This window comes from Bombus fervidus, chromosome 5 (assembly GCF_041682495.2).
Source record: "Bombus fervidus isolate BK054 chromosome 5, iyBomFerv1, whole genome shotgun sequence".
In the NCBI taxonomy this organism is placed as follows: Eukaryota; Metazoa; Arthropoda; class Insecta; order Hymenoptera; family Apidae; genus Bombus; species Bombus fervidus.
The window spans coordinates 1,039,491-1,063,808 of record NC_091521.1 but is presented as its reverse complement, the minus strand read 5'-3'; the positions used below and the strand labels follow the sequence as shown (position 1 = coordinate 1,063,808).

General features: G+C 31.8%; 1 protein-coding gene and 1 long non-coding RNA gene across 3 annotated transcripts; one reads left to right on the top strand and one right to left on the bottom strand.

Annotated features, from left to right (window-relative positions):
* Window positions 1-1,640: 1,640 nt before the first annotated feature.
* On the top strand, window positions 1,641-19,134 carry Dat (Sodium-dependent dopamine transporter). 2 transcript variants are annotated; one of them, XM_072002971.1, is made up of 12 exons: window positions 1,641-2,203; window positions 6,850-7,023; window positions 12,726-12,860; window positions 13,955-14,267; window positions 14,595-14,733; window positions 15,038-15,172; window positions 16,043-16,146; window positions 16,603-16,840; window positions 17,149-17,277; window positions 17,434-17,634; window positions 17,904-18,071; window positions 18,333-19,134. In XM_072002971.1, the coding sequence occupies exons 2-12, from the start codon at window positions 6,861-6,863 to the stop codon at window positions 18,543-18,545; spliced, it is 1,938 nt and encodes a 645-aa protein (XP_071859072.1). In that variant the 5' UTR covers window positions 1,641-2,203; window positions 6,850-6,860; the 3' UTR covers window positions 18,546-19,134. The 2 variants fall into 2 exon arrangements, with proteins under 2 accessions (XP_071859072.1, XP_071859073.1); XM_072002972.1 differs by lacking the exon at window positions 1,641-2,203 and adding an exon at window positions 4,328-4,458.
* LOC139987092 (uncharacterized) lies at window positions 7,857-23,367 on the bottom strand. Its single transcript, XR_011799788.1, has 4 exons — window positions 22,744-23,367; window positions 12,724-13,670; window positions 12,308-12,481; window positions 7,857-9,007 (listed from the first exon to the last, which is right to left on the bottom strand). It is a non-coding gene; the product is annotated as an uncharacterized lncRNA (long non-coding RNA).
* Window positions 23,368-24,318: the final 951 nt, after the last annotated feature.

Sequence of the window (24,318 nt, the reverse complement as noted above, 5' to 3'; positions counted from 1 at the left end):
ATATTTCTTGTATACCTATGTAGTATATGATACAAGCTGTAATGATCATTTAATGTTATTGTATTTTAGAAAAAATAAAATATTGGGTTCTTTAAAAAGTTTGTTCCGATTTACATTTCGATTCGATATACATTTATTGAATTATATAGGTGCTATTTTGTTCCTTTCTCCATCTTTCATGCAATTTAAATATTCCATCCTTTCAGAACCTCTTAGGCTTTTTGACGAAAAACTTTTCAATATGATCTTTCTTGTCGATCAAATTACTTAAAAATTGGAACGAACTTACTGGGCGATCCAATACACACAATACAGTTTTAATTTATTTTTTGATAAGTAACTACATGTTGCTATAATAAAAAGTAAGAGTAACAATTGAATTACCGATATAGTAATACATATGTTAAATATGTTGATTTTGTTGTAAATAAAATTAATTTACATTAACTTAACATAATTTTAATCAAGGTCTAGAAAATTATATAAATTAGTAATATATTGAAATTATAGCTGAAATCGTTCTGTCAAATGTTCAGTCACTGGAAAATAAGAGCCTATTTTTAACTAGTTTTTGACAACATATTTATTATAAAGTTGCCCTAAAAGATGTCGCGACGAGCTTGTTCTTTACATGTTCACCTGGTAATGTAATAGCGATGAAGGAAAAAGTAATATGTATTTAATATTTACGTAAGAAGTTATTATACTTTACTTATATTATTATTCGGATACACCACTATCTTTATATTTGTTGCTTTATATAAGATGTATAATTAAAGGTTATCGTTAAAAAGAAATTGTTCTCGTGGAATAAGCAAATTGATATTTAAATCATACCCTCCTATACAAAGTAACAAATACAGAAATAGTAATGTCCGAATAATAATATGAGTAACTGTATATAATTTCTGTTATTGCTAAAAATTTTATATTTTAAGTATATTTACTTTTTTAATTTTTGATTCTTTATGTAGAAAAATAATTATACTAACTTTCTATTATTTCTGAGTGGTATTGATTTCTGTATTTACGATCACGCAGTAATCCTCATCTATAGTGCAGTATAAATTAATTAATTAATCTACTAAAAAAATTTATATATGTAGAATCATACATGGTGCGCACGTTTAAGATACGATGAATTTGTATATCCAAAATACACATACATAGTTTTAAAGTAATCAATTTTAATTTTAAAGTTAATTTTAAAGCAATCAAAAGTAACATTCTAGGATAAGGAATAAAAAGAAGGGAGGTCTTTTATTTTTTATATTGTACATGGATTCGATAAATATAACAGCTAAATGCAAACATTTGCGTATTCGATAACGGAAAATACTAGTGGACATAGCAATATTTATTATCTTTTATTTAGAAAGTTATAACATTTTCTTAGTTATATACACGCGATTTACATGTAACGTGCATACATGGCTGCATTAAATTTATTTCAAAATTAAAATATTATTTACAATTTACAATAATTACAATTTTTTATTTAAAAGACCGACGCGTGAAGCCTTTTTGGATGCCGTGAAATTCTGTGCATGCGCAGACATATGTTCGTGTCTGGTTTGGACTACGCAGTGTCACGTGACCTCAGCGCGTATATACGTCCTGCTGCCGGCAAATTTCCTCATTCATTCTTTCGAACCTTTGCGACAAGGTTCTCTTTTCGAATTTATATCATAACTTTCTGATGGTCTGTCATCGTGACCAATGGGTAATTGCTTCCGGAGACAGCCTGCAAAGCGATCGACCAATCATTTTTGCGGCTGTAATTTTTGTAAACTATTTAATTACAATTTGAAGAAAAACATGTACATAAAATACAATAATTAGAAATTTTCATGATTCGATGATTTCTTTTGTTACGTTTGCAAAGTAAAATAAGTGGAAAAAAAAAGACAAACGCGAACTTTTTCTGTATTCGAGGTACAAGTAATCATTTAATTTAGTTTGAAGTTGTAATTCGTCTGGAAGATTTTCCACGCAAAGTAAAAAAAAGAAAAATATTTCGTGGACGGTTAGTGACGCGGTAATGGGTCTGACGGATACGAGTTTCGAGGTACTTTTGACCCTGTGGCGGGTTCTCGTCGTGGGAGTTGTGTGGACCGAAGAAGCTTGTGGTCACTGTAGCAGTGTCTTGTCGAGCCACAGCATCTTTGTTCTCGCTCGTTAATCATTTCGGAGAGGTTATTTGGTAAGTGAAAAGTACACGATCTCAAGTATTCAACGTCGATTATAATTTCTATTGGTATTTAAGAACTTAACTTATTTACTAATCTCTTATGAATTAGATTAAAATATAAAAATCATTCATCTATCTGTTAAAATCCAGACATTTTGGGAAATAATTTGTACTTTCACAGAAACAAGGTCATAATTAATAAAGGAGCTAGTATCAAGAAATAGAAGAATATGAATAATAAGGAGGGAAAATTTGAATCAAAGTTACCAGATATAACTGTCTCTGGTTATAGATTTTATTAATAACGAAAAGAAACAAACAGTAAATTTATATTAAATGAAGATTTGAATATTTGTATTAATTATTATTAAATAATTTACTAAATGATATTTTTCATTTCTTTGCTATATTTCTCAAGATTTTAGATAACATTTTAACAATTGTATAAAGGTCAGTATAGGTATCTTTTATTTTAAATATTGTATGTAACCTTTTTTTAAATATCTTCTGAACGTAACTGCAAATTCCTTTCATTACTATCGTAGGAATATTACTGTCTGTTATCTGTTGTTTGGGGAACAACGGGAACAAACAACATATTTGTTGTTAAGGAAGAATATGGAAATAACGCGATACATTTTCCTTATGATTTATTATAGGTGCATACATATTAAAGTTATCTATCACTAAGTTAAGTATTATTTACTATGGTATCTTAAGGTATAAAAAATGATTGAAAATAAATTTTTATTTATTTTATAAATGTTACGAAAATAATCTGGTAAAGATAAAGTTTATAAACAGAATAAATTCGAACAATTATTTGAACGAATTTGACGTTACAAGTGTACGTTCCATGTGTAAATACTTATATTTTTCATAGTCGTTTGTGGTTTCAACAATTATTTCTTATACTCTCATATTTCAACATCTAATTCGCTTTTAATAAATAGGTATGTTACGAAGAATTCTATACCAAAGGATATGTTTTCCTTGATATATTGACATAAAATCTTAGAAGTTGTAATAGAATGTAGAAGCAAAAATGGTTTAATATTTGGGATCTATTAAAATGTTATGTCGATGAAATAAAAAGATCAAAATGGTGGCTTTATACTATTAAACGTATTTATATATACATATAACAAAATTTTAAGAATGAAATTCTATTTTCGTATTACCTATTGCATGAAAGTATTAATATTGCTAATTTATAACAAAAATTGCTAATTTAACTTAGCTATGACTATTATTCCTTTCAAAAAGTGATTGTAAGGTGATTTCGCTATACTTATATATGATGAAGAGAAAGGGAAATTTAAAAAAGGGAAGACAACGAAATAAGTCCGCGCCGTGTGAAACTGAGAAAAATATAATGAGAAATGAATATGAAAAATAAAGTATGAAGGAAACCATGATCGATTAATTGATGATATTCTTTTATATGAAACGCGAAAGTATTTTCTTGAGTATTATTTGAGGAATGATATTAGTTTGATAGAAAAGTTCAGTTGCTAGATTTTGCTTCTCTATATAAAACATATATTTCAATCGTTAAAACGTAAACTGTAAATCAATGATGTAATATTGCAGAATTTTTAAATAGATTATGTCGCTCCATAGCAAAACGCTTCCTAAACGTTGCATCTTGTACGAGTATTAGAGAGAAAAATTTGTTACAGAGGCAGTTTTATAGGATTTTCCAGACAGATCGATAATTTATTCATATCTTTGTAAAACTTTTGACAGAAGAAAAATGTTTAATATCGAGAATTAGGTCATGGAGTTATTGAAAGAATATGTTAGCAATAAAATTTAAAAATTCAACAACGATGGAATAAATGAACTGTCAGATAAGAGGAAGAAAATTATAAGTAACAATGGATATTATATTGAAGATTAATTAGAAGAAATTTCAGTTAAAACAATTGATTATTTTTCATGAAAAAATAAAAAAAAAAAAAAGAAAACGACGGAATTGTGCGATCAACCTAATGATATAATAAGAACAGGAAAAGAAAGACACGATCTTGCAATGTTACCTTGAATAAAAGATAGAAGCCCTATCCCCACCGGAGTTAGCCATTCCGTTTCTTCGAATTTGCACACCTTCAACGTTTTATCTCCCTCTATTTCTTCAGTGCATTCGTGTGTCACCGTTTAAATCTTGAGGAACACGCGACGGTTATGTTTCGTTCGCTTTTTTCCGAACAAGGCTGTCTTTTCTAGATCTCGAAGCTGAGTACGTGTCTTAGATTTGTTTCTCGGTAAGATATTTGTTTCATAATGTTTGATTGTACGCGCCTGTGATTAAAACTAGTTGCACTTCAACGTCTTACTGTGTAAGACTATGAATAACGCTAGACAGTGTTATGTGTTTGAAATAATTCTCTGTATATAAATCATTTAATATTATAGTGAAAAATAATATTTATAATTCATAATCATTAAAACCATGTTATTTTTATTAAATTTTAAAAACGAGTGGCGAATTAATGGCTAAAATTGATTCTTTCATTAAAATTTTAAGTACATTTTTCTTATAGATATCATGCCGGACTGTCTTAATTTTAGTTTAGAACACATATTGCAGCTTTTTTATGTTCTAAAAGAGTTAGAGCTTTTTTTATTACTATGAGTTTTCTGTTCTAAATTAAATACTTCAGTGGTATTAAATAAAACTCTAATCATGGAATTTTCAATCAAATTGTAGTTATTTTACAGACTTTTTCATGGGCTTGTTGTTTTTTAGTTTTCTTTTAACGTTGGAGCCTATTACGCTAATAGTAATTTCATGAATACTATTCACTGAATGGTAATTTTATAAATAGTAGTTTTAGCCCTTCGCATTGAGGACGATTGCTTTATTCGTTTGTTTAATCTCATCAAATGCTATACTAATTTTATTCCCGTTACTTATTTCATTTTGTATTCATTACTGAAATCTTCAATATATAGTTAGAACGTATAATATTCCAACTGGTTTTTGAATTTTCTTTATGAAACTATTTTGCGAATGTCGTATCAGATCAGAGAACCACAATGGGCTTTTTATCCAAATAAATTGAACAAGAATAAAATGTAACGTTTACAGGATTACAGTCTAAAATTAAAAAGTAAACGAATGTAATTGAAATTTAACAACTTTGATATTTCACATTTTTCGTGAGCTTAAAGATGAATTTAATATATTACTGGCGATCGGTCTACTTGATTTTAAACGACTTAAGGACTAATCTGAATGAAACTTTAGTAGCCGTAACAATTTAGATTAAAAATAAGTAGAAATAAAAGCATTATTTTTCGTCGCACCTGTTTACAGAGACACCAAATGGGAGATACTAATTGCGAGAAAGAGAGAAAGAGAGTTCTATCGTCGTTCGGCAATAACCGCCGAATATCAATTAATCGGGTCGATCTATAGACAAGCATGGATCAGTGCGTGTGACAGAAAACCCCTCGTCGAGAGTCCCCTCGAAGCCGGCACCGCGGTCGCCTTTGAAATATACGCTGTTTATCCGGAACCCGTCACCAGGGCACAATGAGCCTCGCTCGGGGGTTAAGCGTTGTCGCCTGAAGGGCTATCGATAACTTGTCGTCGCCAAATTACACGTGACCGCACCCGCACGCGCCCGCACGCGTTTACTCCATCCACCACCCTCTTTTCTTCTGCCACATCCACCCTGTCACCTTCTTTCTCTCATCTTTTCATCGTATCTTTAATCTTTTACAAAACATAACATTAAACTGGTGTATATAAAATGTCCTTTTCTCCAAATAAAACTTTATACTTCTTTCGAAACATTATATCGTTTAATCAAAGAAATTTTCATGTAATTCAATGCACTTTCCTAACGCTGAACTAGTTCCATTACCCTATATTTATAAGAATTATTTTTTAAAAATCGAAAATTCTTATTTACGACTTCCCTTTTCCTTTTTTTTTTCTTTTTTTTTTTAATACTTCCGATAGTTAGGGTAGAACAAAATGTGATGGATGGTATTGGTTAAACTTCAGAGAAACGACAAATCAGATTTCGATCGACGAAGAATTAGTGAACTTTTAGATACGGACATTTTGGAAAAAATCGCCGCGGAACGAGGACCCATTGTGCCTGTCAATTCGGTCGAGATATCCCTGTCTATTCGATGGATTTCGATTTGTTGCTGTATTTCGTATCAGGATTTTCATGGAGTGCGTCTCTTTGTCTCACAATTTAAATCATCGACGACTGTATCGCGTTGTTCGGAAAATGTGTAACCAAGTTTGAGAAAATTTTAATTTTTTTTAGAATTTCGAAACTTTTTTGAGTAAGCAACGTGATTTGAATGTTTAGAAATATGTACATACCTTTATTAACGTTTAATTTCACTCATAGTTTCTTCAAATTACAGATCCTGTCACTTGTCAGATCATTTTTCATCTGATCCTCTTAAATAATTTTCTTCCAATCTCATCAAATATGTACGTATCTTCCCAAATAATCCAATATTTCGATAATATTATATGTTCGCTGAAATTTTGTCGATTAACAAATTTATAAGTATCAAATAGTCAGTAGATAAGCCACGAATCGTCAAATTTCGTTTGCTGCTTGCTTCGCTTCCTTAATTCTGTAGGAAAAATGATTTTTAACGAATCAATTCGTTTATTACAGAACGGTGAGACATGTCGTCAAGGGTGGTGAAAAATCATCCGAAGATGAATGGCGGCGTTGATGGCAGGGAGACTTGGTCCGGCAAAGTTGACTTCCTCTTGTCTGTTATTGGATTTGCTGTCGACCTTGCCAATGTTTGGAGATTTCCTTATCTATGTTACAAAAATGGCGGTGGTGAGTATCATTAACATTCTATCTTTTTCTAATTATGTGGCTACTATTCATACATATAATCGAAAGAAGCACAAATGGACACAAAAAGCGTATTTTTAACCGCAATGCTTGGTTTTCTTTATATCAGATAATCCAGATATTTCTGGATAATTATATACGTAGGAATAACAAGAGAATAATGCTTAACAACGAATAGATCGTTTCTAATCGTCAATACTACACATCACGCTTGATCGAGATCATCAACACGTTTTCAGCGATTAAAAACAAATTTTACAATCTCGGTAATTCTCAAAACAACGTACATTGAATTTAGTTAATAGGACGTAGGTATATAGCATATAACATTTTTATATTTAAAATATATTAAAAGAAAAATCAAGATTTGATTTTTTCTTCAGATTTATGTACCACTCGGGTTGTGAAGTAACGATTACGAAATCCGTGAGATATTGAAGATATTGAAAAATATTTTCAAAGATATTAATCCTGTCCAAACATCCTGTTATTTTATCTGATAGCGTTGCAAGGCGTTATTTCGTAGTTGCGCAATAAGGGATGCATCAAGTAATGCATTCCGGCAGTAAGGTAACATCGCGTTAACCGGTCGACTAATTGGCATTTACCTCGTGGAAAATGACCCTGAGATTTAGATTTCACTCTAGGCTTCTTATTCGTGAAAGCATCTGCTGCAGGACTCAAAATTGGCCTAAATTAAAGCGAAAGAGCAATTTAAGAGTCACGCACCGACTCGGAAGATTACAGCGTCCACGTAGATTTAATTCTTAGCCCTAGTTGCATCAAGTTTTCGATTTAGTTTCGATGTCAATCATCTCCTATATATTCTGTTAAAGCAAAATTATACGATCGATTTCATTTAAAGACGATTAAGCGATCGTGATATTTAGGAAAATATTTGAATTGTCTTGATATGAGCGACCTTTTGTTCCAACATTTTTTTTTGAAAGAACATTTTCTTTTTTAAAACATGAGCGAGATTATTACGTAAAAATTTAAATACCGTAACGAATTAAAACCGTATTTTAAACTTATCACTTGACTATGGATGTCTAAGCAAATCCATACCTTTATAGAAAATTGTTAATAAAGCGGGGGATCTGGAAAATAAATTGTTTTTTAAACCTGTAGGAGATTTTTGTACTATTTATCTTGCACATTCTCTATGTTTCATATGTTTTGCGTATCTTTTTTTAAATACATATGTAAGAATGCTTATTTTTATCATACTTTTGTGATTTACTAAGAATAAGAAAGTTTGTAAACGTTATTCACAATTTAATCGATTCAGCACAATCGTTAAATATCATCGAAAAAGTCTGATGAATATAAATGGAAATATTAGAAAACAAATCCGTGTTGAAATCTTAAGACGATAGTTTCACTTTCAAGGCTACATTATGAATCGTAATATAATGGTATTGTACTATATTCTACGAACCTGTTTTACTTTTATTTATCACATACAAAGTTCGAACCCTTTAGTTTTCTTTTACAAAGCTTCTAACAACAATTTCCATAAGCAACTCGCAGCGACTTTGAAGATTGAACACAGCGATGACGATGACGATGACGACGACGGGGTCGATGACGATGGCGGCGGCGACGACGTTATTAGCTTTTGTTCTATAGAGTCTTTCGTAGGAATACGATTAGGACCAGCTATCAGCGATACGGGGCCTCCTCAAAAGCGGCTGCTAACTCAATTAAGAGGAGAGTAGGGCGCACCATTAGTACCGACAAGATCGGTCGCTAATTTCCAATTACCTTAATTAATTATAATTTCCCATTCGGGCCGGCCTTTGATCATGGACGTTCGCGACGCCTCTGTCTGCTGCATGACACCGTATACGATCCATTATGTCCCATGATTTTGCCCTGTGTTTCACGCTTCTTCTTTGCGAAAATTTACAAATTTTCCACATACGGTTTTGTTGTCATCATTTCCTCATTGTAAACGAAACAGCTTTAAACATTTGTGATTCAAATAAAATAGGTTGTGGATTGAACTGAACTGTGCGAATCGATTTTGTACGTTTATATCGCCGGATCGACTATTATAGATTTGAAAAAACAATTATCCTTGCTTAGAACAGGATCTGCTTTTACATAATATGTTGTTAAACCTTCGATTCAGTTTTAGATACACGTATATGGGAAATAATGGCATAAACGTTGGACGATTAGCTTCATGATCTATGAGTCAATGGTCAAATTGTTTCATACATAGAAGCTGTAGTTGGAACTTTGAATGTTTAGGCAAAAAGTTAAAAATTGTACATGTTTATCGAATTTAGAAAATATGGAATTTTGGAAATTACAGCTTTCTGAACTTGAATTTTACTACATATAACGAAATCACACACTCACACACACATAATTTAGGAAATTGATTTTCTAGGAAACTAAACCGGGTATAAGGAAACTTCATTTTTCATATTTCTGATTAATTCTTTTTATAAGGAAACACTTCCTTACGTAATGGACATATGGTTATATAAAACTGTTTCATTTTATGCTTCATTAATGATTACTACATTATGTATACAATATATGATTAACATTAGAGATTGTGTAGGTTTTACATTTTTTAATGAAATACCGTGACTCATATGTACACTCTTGTCCTTAAATTGCAGAACTCTGATCATTTAGTAAATTTAGATTAAAGATAGATGAATGTTATACATATACAAATGATAAGACGAAATTGAAGAAAGATTTTGTTATTATAATAAATATTTTATGTATAATTTTCAAATGGTCAATTACAAAATGAAAATGTACTTTACGTTCTAATTCACTTATTTATAGTTCCATGGATCCGATGTGACGGTTTAAATAATGCATTTTCTCGTTGGATACGCATTGAGAATAAAGTTTTTATTCTCTGCGGTTACAGTAACTGCATTTTGATCGAATTCCTATTTTTTGTATATTTTATAGAAGAATATTCCTTATTTGCTAATGAAGCACAGTGATATTTCAAATCTATTTTACATCTAAATTAATTTAATTGAAAAGTAAAAATTTACTTTAAATCTGTGTATTTTTATAAAACGGTAATAAAATATTTTCAATTAGACACGAATGAAGCGAAGGGAAAAAAGGAAATTGAATGAAAAAGGAAGAAGACTAGATACTGTGTATGAATAAATTCAGCGATATTTATAATTTCCTCCTACTCGAAATCAAACTTTTGATTTCAAAAAGCTTCATTGCAAAATGTACCGAAGTTGTGGATTGAGCATTTCAGAAAATTTTTAGAATGCGAAAAGCCATTAATATAAACCTTTCAGAAGTCACTTTCATCGACTCTATAAATTGAAAAATACAAAAATGTTAGAAATACTATTTTTTAAGTTTACCTTAAAATTTATTAATATTTATATCATCTATGTGCGATGAATGAACTTATAAAAATAAAGCACTCGTTCTTTGAGAATTGGCTGTTAATCATATGCTTATCTTAATGAAATTAAGAAATTAATAAAAGATGGAATTGGATCATTTTGGTTTCTGCGTGGTTTATATTGTTAATGTACCATTAATACTTGATTAACGAATGTAATGTGCTTAAATCTTGAAATAAAGTCAAAGTTTGAGAAAATATCTTGTATACACTTAAATTTCTCAAGTTATTCGTATTAAAAGCATTAATGAGTTACTAAAATCTAATTGAACCCAAGTGCAAAGTGTCAGTCTTTGAAAAGGGTTATATCTTCAAAGGACCAAAATTAAACGGAAATGTTATTCAAAGCCGGGCATTTGTTCATGACATACGGAAGAAGTCTCTCTCGATGCTATATGAATATATACATTGCAAGGAAATTAAAATACAAACGTTTATTAATAAAAATAGCGAAGAAATATAAACATAAGATTATTAAAGAGAAACAAATATAAAATTAAGACAAAAATTCCTTAATAGATTATTAAAGAATTATGTTGGAATTTTAGTGAAAGACCATTATCTTAACCCGTATGTAAATATGAATAAAGCAAGTTTATTACGAACTTGTTATGAAGCTATTACGACATTAAAGCACATTGCAATTATTTAAACAAGTTTGGTCGCTTTTAATAGTTCTGAGATTTTCCGTTTAATGTATGTTGCAATCGATTTCTAAGAATTTTTCTATATATGTACGCTGTTCATGTTTATATAGTGTGGTATATCAAATATAATGATGCGTCTCCTAACCATACGATTAGAAATATAATCGGTGAATATCAACACATCATCAATCTTTAACGAGAATAAGGAGATTTGAATATGAAAAATGTTTGATTGTACGTTTTCATAAGGAAACTTACAAAGGAAAATAAATTGTTCACAGATAATTAATCGAATTACATAGTTTCTTATATTTAATAATATACTTAATAAGTGATTTTCTAATTATGGATGAAACATCATGTGTATTTAGCATTTAGAAACGAAGAGATACGTATTTCTTAAAAATATTTTATTCTCATCGAAGCACTTTACTGAATTTTTGTCTAAATGATTTGTTAAAATATAATATTTTTTAAATAGTTAATATCTGTATTATGTGGTATTCAGTTTATCTTCGATAATCTACGAAAATAAGTTCTAATAACTTTATATTATTTCCTCCAAAAACAGACAAGTCGATGTTTTACTAAATATTAAAGTTTCAATAAGTTTTAATTTTCGTTATACAAATGGACAAAGAACATTCAAAAGCACTTATGTCGAATTTATTCGTCAACGAGAAATGAGAAAAATTCATCACTGCAGGGCATAAGAAAAAGGGAATATCCTTATTTAATGCGATTACGTCTCCGTGGTTACTAAGAAGAATTTATTGGGAAAAAACGAAGACGGGCAACGAGTAAGAATGTTCAACATATCTGAGGAAATTTGTATCCAAAACATAGAAGATATTGTCTATGCATGTTCCTGACTTTTAGAATCTTTGTACAAAACATGTGCAAAAAGAAATATTATTTAAATACTTATTATAGATACATTGTTCTATTTAAATAATGGTTAATTTAAATAATAAATACATACTAAATACATACTAAAATTTGTTGGAGTATGCTATGCATTTACTATATATTGTTTACCCTATTTTTACTTTTTTATACAATTTTGATTTCGTTCTAATACCGAGTGCTATTTAAGAATTCACGATACTTGTATTTGTTTAACCGTTTGATAAATCAGCTTTATCAGAATCACCATTTCAGCCATTGCCTTGCTACATTTTCAAAAGTTCGCTATCGAATTACGTACCTAAAAGCACCTTGCTGCCACTGGTGCTCTAAATATTCTGCAATTCAGTTATGCAGCTAACACGATGATGCGAGTGGCTCGCACATCACTTTTTTCCTCGCTCTTCATATCGGTCTCTTGTCACGCGGCAGATGTCATCAAAGATGATAAGAATCCGGACGTTTCCCACAGTGCCTGTAAATAAATTAAACGCGTTCAATTTTATCAAAGATATGAACATGATTTTCTCGTTTTCTAATGAAAAAACTTGGTGTTATTTTATTCGTATACCACCATACGTGAAAGCATTTAAAAGTTTTTAGCGTTCAGACATTTCTCTGTTCCACTAATTACAGTTTTAGAAATTTTTATTATATCCCATTATTATTGAGAAAGTTATTATTTTATTATTTATGTTACACTATATTTATGCTTACAGGTGCTTTTCTGGTTCCATATTGTATAATGTTGGTGGTAGGAGGAATTCCGCTGTTTTACATGGAACTTGCTCTGGGTCAGTTCAATCGAAAAGGTGCGATCACTTGTTGGGGTCGCCTGGTGCCACTTTTAAAAGGTAAGATTCTTTTCTTAATTATCTTGCTGTTAATTACTAAACCGAGAATAATAGTAATAATATGACAGTTCTTCGATGATTCATGTTTTTAACGCTTTAATTTTATAAATTTCGTAACAGAAATTTAAAGTATATATCAAAGCTCGCAGAAATTTTTGTTTCTTACCATTTATATTGTATGATGTTGTATAATAAAACAATAATCAATTATACGAAATACGCATTCAAAACCTAAATAACTGAACACAGGATATTTCGAGAAACCCCGTCTAATACCATCGAGCTTAGAAATAATCGCGTTAAAATTCCTCTTTCACTTGATTCTCTGCACTGAAAAGATCAACAATGGAGGTAATAGCATCACTGTGTGCGATTACTTTTCTGATTGACTCTCAGAGGACAGTTCTGGAAACGTTTCAAAGCACTTTACCGTCATCTTCTACGACGAGGAACTATGCATTAGACACGGCCGGTATATTTTCTTTTCTTTTGCTCTACATCGTGCTATACGGTACATTATGTAACGCGTATAAATCCGGGAAAATCCGAGAATGGAAGACCACTTGAGAAGAGCCTCCATTTCCGTCGATTTCCTGGATCGTGACGATTTCACCCAGGATCGTCGTGATGATCGATGGGAATGCAGGATTCTTCTTGACTCTTGTCTTCTGCGCGCTTTTTCCTTCTGATCCGCATCGATGAACGACGTAATTGATTCGCCGCTCAAGACACATTTCCCACGGGATAATGGAATATTCTCCGGCTCAGGAATCAGAACATAGGGCACGTCCTCCGAGATTTTTAATCTTTCTGAAACGCGAATTACCTTTTTAATACTTAACTATATATGGAGAGAGACTTATCGTTCTGAAAATTAAACGAATCGCATCCATTCTACCTTTGGTCACTGATATAGTTAAATATAGTTAAGTATTAGTGTAGTAAATTAATATAAATTATAAACTGTTCCATGAAATTTATTTATTCAAACCTCCGAATTTCATCTGAAAATAAATTCAATTTATACCTAACTATTTTATTAAAAATTCAATATAATTTTAAAAATTCAACATAACAATCGAATGTTTGCATAGGTATTGGGTATGCAGTGGTACTAATTGCATTCTACGTCGATTTTTATTACAATGTGATCATTGCTTGGGCATTGAGGTATTTCTTCGCCTCATTCTCCAGCCTTTTACCTTGGACCACTTGTGACAATCCATGGAATACACCACATTGTCGAGTCTTTGACGCTAATATTTCTTACACATTCGACGATATGTTTGGTTCGCTCGATTCGATAGAACCTAGTAATTCCTCCCTATTAGCCGAACAGTTGGGTACAGATTCAAATCAAGGCTACAACAGTACGTGGTACACGAGCGCTGCTCAAGAATATTTCAAGTAAGTTTTATCCTGGATATCTTTTTTTGCGTTAAAAGTGTGAATTTTCTATATTGCTTATGCTTTGTTGTACATATATTACTGATATTCATTATTTATGAATAGACTGCGAATTTTTATACATATACATATTTTTATAGAAAATTGGTAATAAAACGGAGCCCGTATAGCAATTTGCTTTGTTTTCAGGCAATTTTTTAAGACTATATCATATACTTACATATTTCATAATACGTTTATCATATTTAAAAATCGAAATAATCAAATATTACGAAATAAGGAGGAAGGCATGTTTTTGAGTAACTAATTCGGTAATTTTCTTGACAGTCGAGCTATTCTGGAACTTCACGAAAGCGAAGGTTTACATGATCTTGGGACAATTAAATGGGATATTGCGTTATGTCTGCTGGCAGTCTATCTGATTTGTTACTTCTCTTTGTGGAAGGGCATTTCTACTTCTGGCAAGGTAAACTTTCTATAGTGTAAATTTAGATTTCACGCCACCAGTTGCCTAGAAATAAATTATTAAATTTAAAAAATAATTCTACAGTAGAAATAACTGTGAAAGCAGTATGAACAAAAATGTTACTTCATCTTTTTACCATTGCTTTAGACTTTTTGTTCACGTTATAACTCTTTCTTATGACTACCGTTGGTTAACCCCAACTTTTTTATGTTAAAACGTTATGGTTTAGTTAGCTATTATCAACAATCTAAGATTATCGCTCCATCGAATAGAACGATCAAACAATTTTATTTCTTTGTTACAGGTGGTTTGGTTTACGGCTCTATTTCCTTATGCTGTTTTACTGATCCTACTTATACGAGGCGTCACGTTGCCAGGAAGTCTGGAAGGAATACGCTACTACCTTAATCCGAATTTTTCTGCTATAACAAAAGCTGAGGTAAATAGAATAACGTTACTTCACAATTATTCCATTACAATAACTTTTGAAGGTCATCTTATAAGTCAGAAATAATTTGACTAAAACGAACGAAACGTGCATACAGATATTATCAAATTTATGTAATAATAAAAAATATATTGAAAATAATTTATGCGTGATTGTACATTGAAATTATTACGCAATATCGTAGTTTCACTTTTGTGGTTTATCGTGAGTTTGTCGACTCCGCCTCTGGAATTTAGCGAATCGCTTTTTCAGCGGATGATCGCGGCGTTATGAAATATGTAGCTATTTACAATGGTCATGGAAAAGAATAAGAATCTGAGGGTCAGCAAGCTAATGCACCGGCGTAAGAGGGTCGAAAAAATCGGGTAGTAAGAAAAATGGGAAAGGGAGAAACGTGCCGAGTTTAACCGACGACGCTGAAAATGGAAACTCTGTGTACCTGTCATAATGACCATTAGAGTTCGGTCCAGTCACGGCCATGAAATCTCACGTTCTCACCCTCTTGACTCGCAAGTGAAATGCATTTTTCTCTGGCGACTTGAATACCGTTTCTAGATCGCTCGAGTAAATTTTGCACAACGACCGAGAAAAATTTGTTGATTTCTAAAATATCAAAATTTAAACGGCAAATCGTTATCTCTGTATCTTCCTTTCTCTTTTTTACGGAGGAAAATCTTTAAAAGGAATAAATTTGTCGATTACTTTTACGACGCAACATAATCTTCTGGAACGAAAAAAATAAATCTTTCTTTATTAAAGAAGATAAACTGCCTTTTTTGAATTTTGGATAAAATTTCCACTTCAATTCTACAATTGAGACTATCTGGCGATTTTTTCTGAGAATGCTTAATCTCTATTTAGGTGTGGGTGGATGCCGCAACGCAGGTGTTCTTCTCTCTCGGACCTGGTTTTGGGGTGCTTTTGGCTTATGCGAGTTATAATAAATATCACAACAACGTTTACAAGTAAGTAATATGTGTGTAATTAAGTATATTTCATTTTTAACTTGTTTTAGATAGTGAGGTTTTACAAGTAATGATTATAATAAATTATTTACCTCGCTCCTTTATTTACTATAAGTATATTTTTCATTGAGAACGAATGGATAGAAAATTAGCTTAATATACTTTACTTAAGATATTTTCCTCTTTTTTCTTAATCTCGACTTAATAAAATAAAATCTTAACTTCACATAAATTTTTTATTTGAACGCGCTATCATGAAATAAAACTGAACTAGAAAATAATGAAATTTCACTTTTCAACAAACGAACAAATTTTTATTTTCATTCAATTACATAAAATATTCTCAATTTTATTATCCAACATTTATAATAAAAATCGTACATTTTTATCTAAATATTTATAGATTTTAGTGTACTGATAAATGTAAAATTTATTTGTCGCTTACATGTTTTCCAGGGACGCTTTATTAACCAGTTTGATAAACAGCGCAACATCGTTCGTCGCTGGTTTTGTGATTTTTTCTGTACTAGGGTACATGGCCCGAGCAAGTGGAAAGTCCATTCAGGATGTAGCGACTGAAGGACCTGGTCTAGTGTTTATCGTTTATCCTGCTGCTATCGCTACTATGCCTGGATCGATGTTTTGGGCGCTCATCTTTTTTATGATGTTGCTTACGTTGGGGTTGGATAGCTCGGTATGTCGCTATTCATATAACTTCTATTCGTTATTGTTAGAAAAAATACAGAAGATTTAATGAAATATTGTTCTATGCAATTAAGACAACGAGAGAACAGTGTGTAATTAACTTCAAAACTGTGATTACATAAATTATCATTCCTTGTGGTAATGTTAGTATTTGATAATGTTAGTTGTGTTAATTTTAATTACTTAATTAATTTTAATACTCTATTGCGAATACCTTACAGTGCAATATAATAATTCAATTATACTACATGTATAATCAATTCTCTTTTTAAAGCATAATCAAATCTTTTCTTGTAGTTCGGGGGCTCTGAAGCGATAATAACTGCTCTTAGCGATGAGTTTCTAATTATCGGGAATAATCGCGAAATTTTCGTCGCTTCGCTTTTCACGCTATACTTCCTCGTTGGTTTAACCTCGTGTTCCCAGGTAAGATGATGACTATAACGCATTTCATGAAATAATTGTAATTAACTCTGCTACTTCGTTTGGATCATTTTTTATCTAATCGTGTTTCTTTTTATCGTTAAAGAACTTTTTAGTATAATTGATCTTTACATAAAAAATTATATTTGTTATACACAGGGTGGCTTTTACTTTTTCCATCTATTGGACCGATACGCAGCTGGCTACTCGATGTTGTTTGCAGTTTTGGCGGAGGCGATCGCTGTTAGTTGGATCTATGGAGTAGATAGATTTTGCGCAGATATTAAAGATATGATTGGGTTTTCACCTGGAATCTACTGGAGAGTCTGCTGGAAATTCGTTGCTCCAATATTTCTCATGGTATATCTGCCACACACATAGCTCTATATCGTATACAACATGCATTGTAATTAGTACTTTCCTTTTAACTTTTGCATAGTTAGTAAAATAATACACATGTACCGCAACCTAATATTTTGTTAAGTACAAATTTCTTTCAATTTTTTCAAATTTCTACTACTCGTATTCCTTTCGAAAATGTAATCAATCAATAGTTAAATAGGTCACAATTCTCCATTCCTTTTCTACATGTCCTTTCCCCAAAAAATTAATTTTTTATATTGTTACAGTTTATCATCGTTTACGGTTTAATGGGTTATGAACCACTGACTTATGAGGATTACGTGTACCCTGTCTGGGCAAATGTATTAGGCTGGTTAATTGCGACTTCCTCAATTGCCATGATACCCGGCATCGCAATTTATAAGATCGTAGTCACGCCCGGCAGTTTCATTCAGGTAATATCATGATTTTAATACTATTGATTTTATTCCCTTTTGGCGTTTTTGTCGTAACGATATTGTTTAATATACTATTTTTTATGCATAATACTTATATATAATTTAATTTATATATTTAATGTAATAATTTATATACGATTTCTATAATCGACATATTGTAAATGACAATATAAGCTCTATCAATATCGTCAAAGCGGTCCCTGTGGAGCGTAGAGAATTATAGACACACGATAGATAGATGTACGTAATAAATTACAGAGATTGAAAATTCTGACCACTCCCTGGAGAGATACTCAACAAAGAAACGCAGATTTATCGTCGGTGGTGAATGGCGCGGTTCGTCGTAGTTTTATCGCAGATCAGGATCTAAACGTGACAAAGGAACAACAAGACTTGACCAAAGAACAAACAGAAGTGATGATCCAATCCAGAGAAGATGTTAACGGAGATCCACCTCCGGAGCCAGTCTAGGACAGTGCGGTTGTGATTTTGCACGGTGCCCGGTTCCAAGTATATCTTTGCTAATATTCTATCGTGGAAATATAGTTTTATTCAAAGTTATTTCCACTGAATCACTAAAACTTCGAACGCACCCACTTAGATTTTACGATAAAAGTCCTTTCGTATACATTCTTTACTCTCTGAATGATGAGGTTTCGAAATTTGGCGTACTTTTGTGGCGTTGAACTCTTAAGATTCTTTGGACAACAGAAAAGGAGCTTTCCTTAAAGGGACGCGATTTATTCACGAGAAATTTCCGAAACAGACATTCCGATGTCTGCTGTGAATCGTGTTAAGCTCCGTCGTGTTTTCGATTGCTTCATACCCACACTAGTCTTTTAATGCACTTGACTCTTTTCTTACCAATATTAACGCTATGGTATATCTGTAGTAAATGTATTTTAGTATCCAAATACGTGTAGAGATTATCGTATTTTCGTATATATATATTATTTGCAGCTTACAAACTTTAAACGAAACACAATTTAAAGGTAGAAGACAGGAAGAAGAATTTAAATTTAATTATGAACATAATGATGATACAATTGAGTGCACAGAAGGAATAATTTTCTTCGACAACATTTTTTTTTAAATATATCAATCTCACAATGTATTATTATACATATATGTTACGGACAAAAATCTGAAAAGACAAAACGCATTTTAATCGGTTAAAACTCGAATCGTTTAATTCTTTTAGACAATATTTGTTATACTAAAAATATTGGAGAAAATAAGAACAGCTACTTTATTTTCATTATAATCTATCTTTTGGCTGATTCACTATTATGCTTTACGCATTTTGTTCAGTCACAATGCAATTCTTCTTACTTTTTATGTTATCTGTAATATATATATAACTTTTACCTAGATAATTTTTAAAACAAATTTAGAAATTTCTTAAAATGTTTAAAAGAACACATTGCAAATGTAAAACACGGCCCAACCTGTAAATATTATAGGCTTCATGAAATTTCCTAGATAAATTCATTAAATAGATCATGAATATTATTCTAGATCTAGTAAGCACAAGGCTGTAATTATCTCGAGCAAGGAAATTTCTTGAATAGCTCTAACGTTCAATGAAACTTAATCTTTTATCGATTAAGAATGTTTCGAAGAAACAAAAACGAAGAAAAGTTAGAGCCTTCGTTACATAAACGTTAAATCTATAAAATATAAAATATATAAATATATAAAATAAACATAAATACATAATTGATAAAAAAAGAGAAATGATTAAATGATTAAATAGAATTTATAGAGTATATTTCATTCGTGGAGTTGCCAATTTTATCGTTCTTTGGAAGAAAAAATTTCTAGTATCTTAACTAGTATCTTAACGTGTCTTAACTTTCGTTGTATTCTGATTGACAATATTAATTCTGCGAGCATAGAAAAATATTCTATAAGGTTAAATGAAAATCTCACGATGAAACTTCGATACTACTTTCCTATAAATTTAAATACTGTTTAAATTTGATGAACCAAAATTAAATTCTAAGCTGGTACACATGTACGATGTAAATAATATAAATCTGGAAAGCGTTTCGCTAACAAATTTTCAGAAAAAAATCTATGGAATACAAATTTATTCTTATCCAAGGGGTTTAGTGGAAAAATGATACGAGTACACTTTTTTTCTGAAAATAAAATAAATCTAAAAAGGGATACGTGGTATCTTCATTTATATAAAGGATTTTGTTTATTAAATTTCCAAGGCTTTATAAATATGTACGGTATCATTTTAATATAATACACTTTAATTTACCATCTGTAGTTATTAAATTTATAGTATTAAAAGGTGTTGTCATTTGTATCATTTCTCTTCCGAGCCCCTTATTTGTTAATAAAGGGTTAACACACGTTTTACATAAATAAAGCGTTAAAGAAATAATCTGTTCGCAGATCCAACTATCTCCATTTGATTATTCGAATGCTCTTACTTCGTCTGGTTCGACCGGACGTATATGCTGTGTAGACTATACGCGAATTATAATCACCGATCAGGTGTAAAATTTTACATTAAAGAATAGTGAATTTCAAGCGTTATCGAGAAAATGTGTCACCGTTAAGAAACAACCACGCTTTTACCCATACAATATTTAGTACAGTCCAATACTCGTATAGATCTGGATCATTAAGCACGTAAAATGTCATAAATTTATGATTAAAGCAACAATAATTTATGTGGAAAGTGAGTTATATATAACTGACAGCAGCAAATTACGTTAAAGATTGCGCTAGAATGTATATTATTAAACTGCGGTTACTTATATAAATTCATATTTTTTATGAACAGAACTAAAAGAATAGATACTAAATACGGATTTGTTTCATTTTCGAAATGTACTTTACTTTGGATATTTTTATATTTTTATTTTTCGATTTTTATATTTGGATGTTTAAATATTATATATACTTTGTGCATTTTTGCCCGCTCGCATTTCTCATAAATCCATTAATATCTGCAATCTATACATAATGTGTCTCATTTTTGAGTGCTTTTTTTTATACGCAGGTCAATCGTCTATGATCTTTAATTTCTAAACATTGTTGGTATTTATCGTTATTTTGATTTTTTGAAATATTATCATTTCTTATGAAACTATTTTCTTTTATTTTCTTTGTTTGATCAGTATTATAAAAAAAGATAAAGATGTTATAATGTAATAATTATGGATGATATAATTACTTAACCCTTCTTTCATAACATTACTATTCCAAACAAAAATATCTATCAAATAATTCTTTAGAGTAATTTTCTGTAGACTTTGTCTCTTTATATAGAAATGTTAATTTGTACAAAGTTATGTTTGTCTATCTTCATAAAGGCGAGAATCGACGATACGGTAAATAACTAAGTATGTTAAGTATTTAAGAAATTATCGTCGTAAAATTGTTAGAAAATATTCTCTATGTGCAGATACACATATATGTACCATATAGTTTATATTTATTGTTGTTAGATGCAATGGTACGTATGTATGTATATTTATACGCATATACATATATACACATATATACAGGGGGAACCGCCAAAGGCAAAATTCCCAAATGTTTTCTTCAACTATGAACATTTGAGAAAATGTCCTAAACGATTCGAAGAATTTTCCGAAGTGAAATTGATCTAAAAACTTTGTAATTCTTTTGCGTATAGATCGAAAGATGTTTCGTTTATATTCTGCGATTTGTAAATTAACGTGAAAAGATCATCATAAACTACAAAAATTACCTACACAATTTCAAGATGTTTAGTAAAATAAAGATTTTGAAAAAGATTGTTTTAAGACAATTCGTTCGTATTCGTGTTTCGAAAACGTGAGAATTGTGTCGTCGACATTTTTTTGGTTCTCGATAATCAAGAAAATTATTCGAATGTTCCGTTTAAGACAAATTTTCCTGTTCGTATATAATTGTATGTTATATTTTATACATCGCATCCGAGTTGTAACCACAGCCATAGGTAGCAGCTCGGGCCTTGTTAATACAATAAATAAATAAATAAATAAATAAATAAATATTCACAAAAGAGACTCAACAATTGCCTTCTAAACAAAATAATTTTCGTTCGTTCTCTCAATCCCTTATCATTTTTAAGTCACATACGACCTTGCTAATATCAGTATAATATAAGTTTAAGTAGTTATGAGAGACTGGATCTAGTGGATGCTAAAATATATTCCGAGATATAATTGTGGACAAAGTACGTATCACCAGGCTGTCGAAACGAGCAAAATCCATATAAAAAGAAGACTAAAAAGAAAACATTCTACTGACCTCACTAAAGAAATAAAGTAAACAAACTCGAAGATGGTATCCTACTGGGAGGTAGCCATCCACATGTTATTTAGCCATGTTAGGTAGCCATCCAAATGTCTAGATGGACAAATTGTAAAGTACAAAAATACAAATTACAATACAAATACAAATTAAATACAAAAGAAACCACTTTTATTTTATTATTTAAAATTTGTTACATTTATCTGGTTTAAAAATGTCATACTTATTGCGTTGATTAAAAAAATATTTATAGATCTCATATAATTTCAAGTTTATCCTGTATTTAATCTGACATCATATATCTGTAAACATTTTCCTTAAAAATTTTTAAAACTTTCAAGTCTTCAGTTCGTGCTCGGTTATAAATTTCTGGTTGTTGACTTACGACTCTCGTTGAAGCATTATACTACATCTCCCGGCGAATACGATCAAATATTTCCTTCCAGCCGGATTCACTTGTACTAAGCCTTCAAATTAAGCAGTGTACACAGCAGTGACACTCACAACAGCACAGTGCCACGTTACTCCATCACAATCAACGCAACGACCAGGTGAGCTCGTTAATTGCATCGCCATATTCCCGCCATAACAATGCCAAACGCATCAAAAAAACAGCTCCTTGCGTCGAAAACGAGGCGGCCTGCTCGGCCGATTTACTAACTAATACTAACAGTACTACGAATACCCTCTTAAGGTAATATCGGAAATTTATCGACGACACGTGGAGCCGGTTCAACGTATAGCGGCGCATGCGTCATAGGACGTTTCGAATCGAAGGTGACTCATGTAGTTGTTGTGCCACAGAGGATTAACACGACTACGACGCACGAAATGTAATAAACAAACTCGGCACAAAGCAATATCACCGCTACGTGCAACCGTCAACCGAAGTCAAGTTCAAACCTTCCGATATAAATAGACGACCATGCTCTTGTCACGTAAAATAAAAAAGAGAAATCGAAGACGAAAAATAAAAGATAAAAATAAAGAAATAAAAAGAAAGAATTTATTTCTTTCAATTCACTTCTGAACTTCAGCCACGACTTTTCAAGACTGAAGCTCTTACAACTACTTGACTTTCGGCGGAATCCGATTCTTTTTCTTTGTCATCCCTCAATATCTCCACTATCCACACGTTTGTTAGGCGTTCTCGAACATTCGGCGAAAGAAATTGACGGTTCATTAGGCACCTCGCTTCGGCGACATACATTGTTGCCAAGTGTCGCCACATCTTTATTTCCGTCATCAACCCATCGGTTCCGAAACGCGGCCTGGTTCCCGATGCGGACTGAGATGTGGTTGATGTTACACTCTCCAGACATCATCAGTCGAGCGAATCAGTATAGCGAATCAATATAGTAATTACTATTAGTATCAAGTGTCCTTGTAACGAATAGCATCCAATGAACAACGCTTACGAGTAATTCTGCATTCTACATTTAAAATATTATTAAATACACGTCGACGAAATAAACTTGTCTCGTCATTATTTTAATCAACCAACATGTTTCACCGTCCACCACAAACGTTATCCAGGACGAGTTAGAAGAGCTCAACGAAGATAAACACGCGTACCTAGTCTTTTTTTTTTCAACGTGGGGAAATCCTCTTGGACGCTCCGCTGCCCTCAGGGAGGCGACGGTGTAGTGTCGGACTCAAACCGACTAAAACCCCACGGTGGTCGTCCTGACGGTTGGTAAAAGTGCCCCGGGACCCCTTGCGAATTACTGTCGAGGCACTCCTTTGTCTACTCCCTGATGGTGTTATCGGAAGTCATCCTTGGTTGATTGTTGACTCCTCCTAACGCCACGCTGCATGGGCCGTCATGCAAGTCCGAGAGGGGGGGGGGGGCAGAACCTCCTCGGCGTGACGCCACTTTCGATGGATGTTGTCCACTACTTGCTTGCAGAAGGAACGGACGGCGATGTACTCCTGTTGCCCTCTCAGCATGGCTTCTACG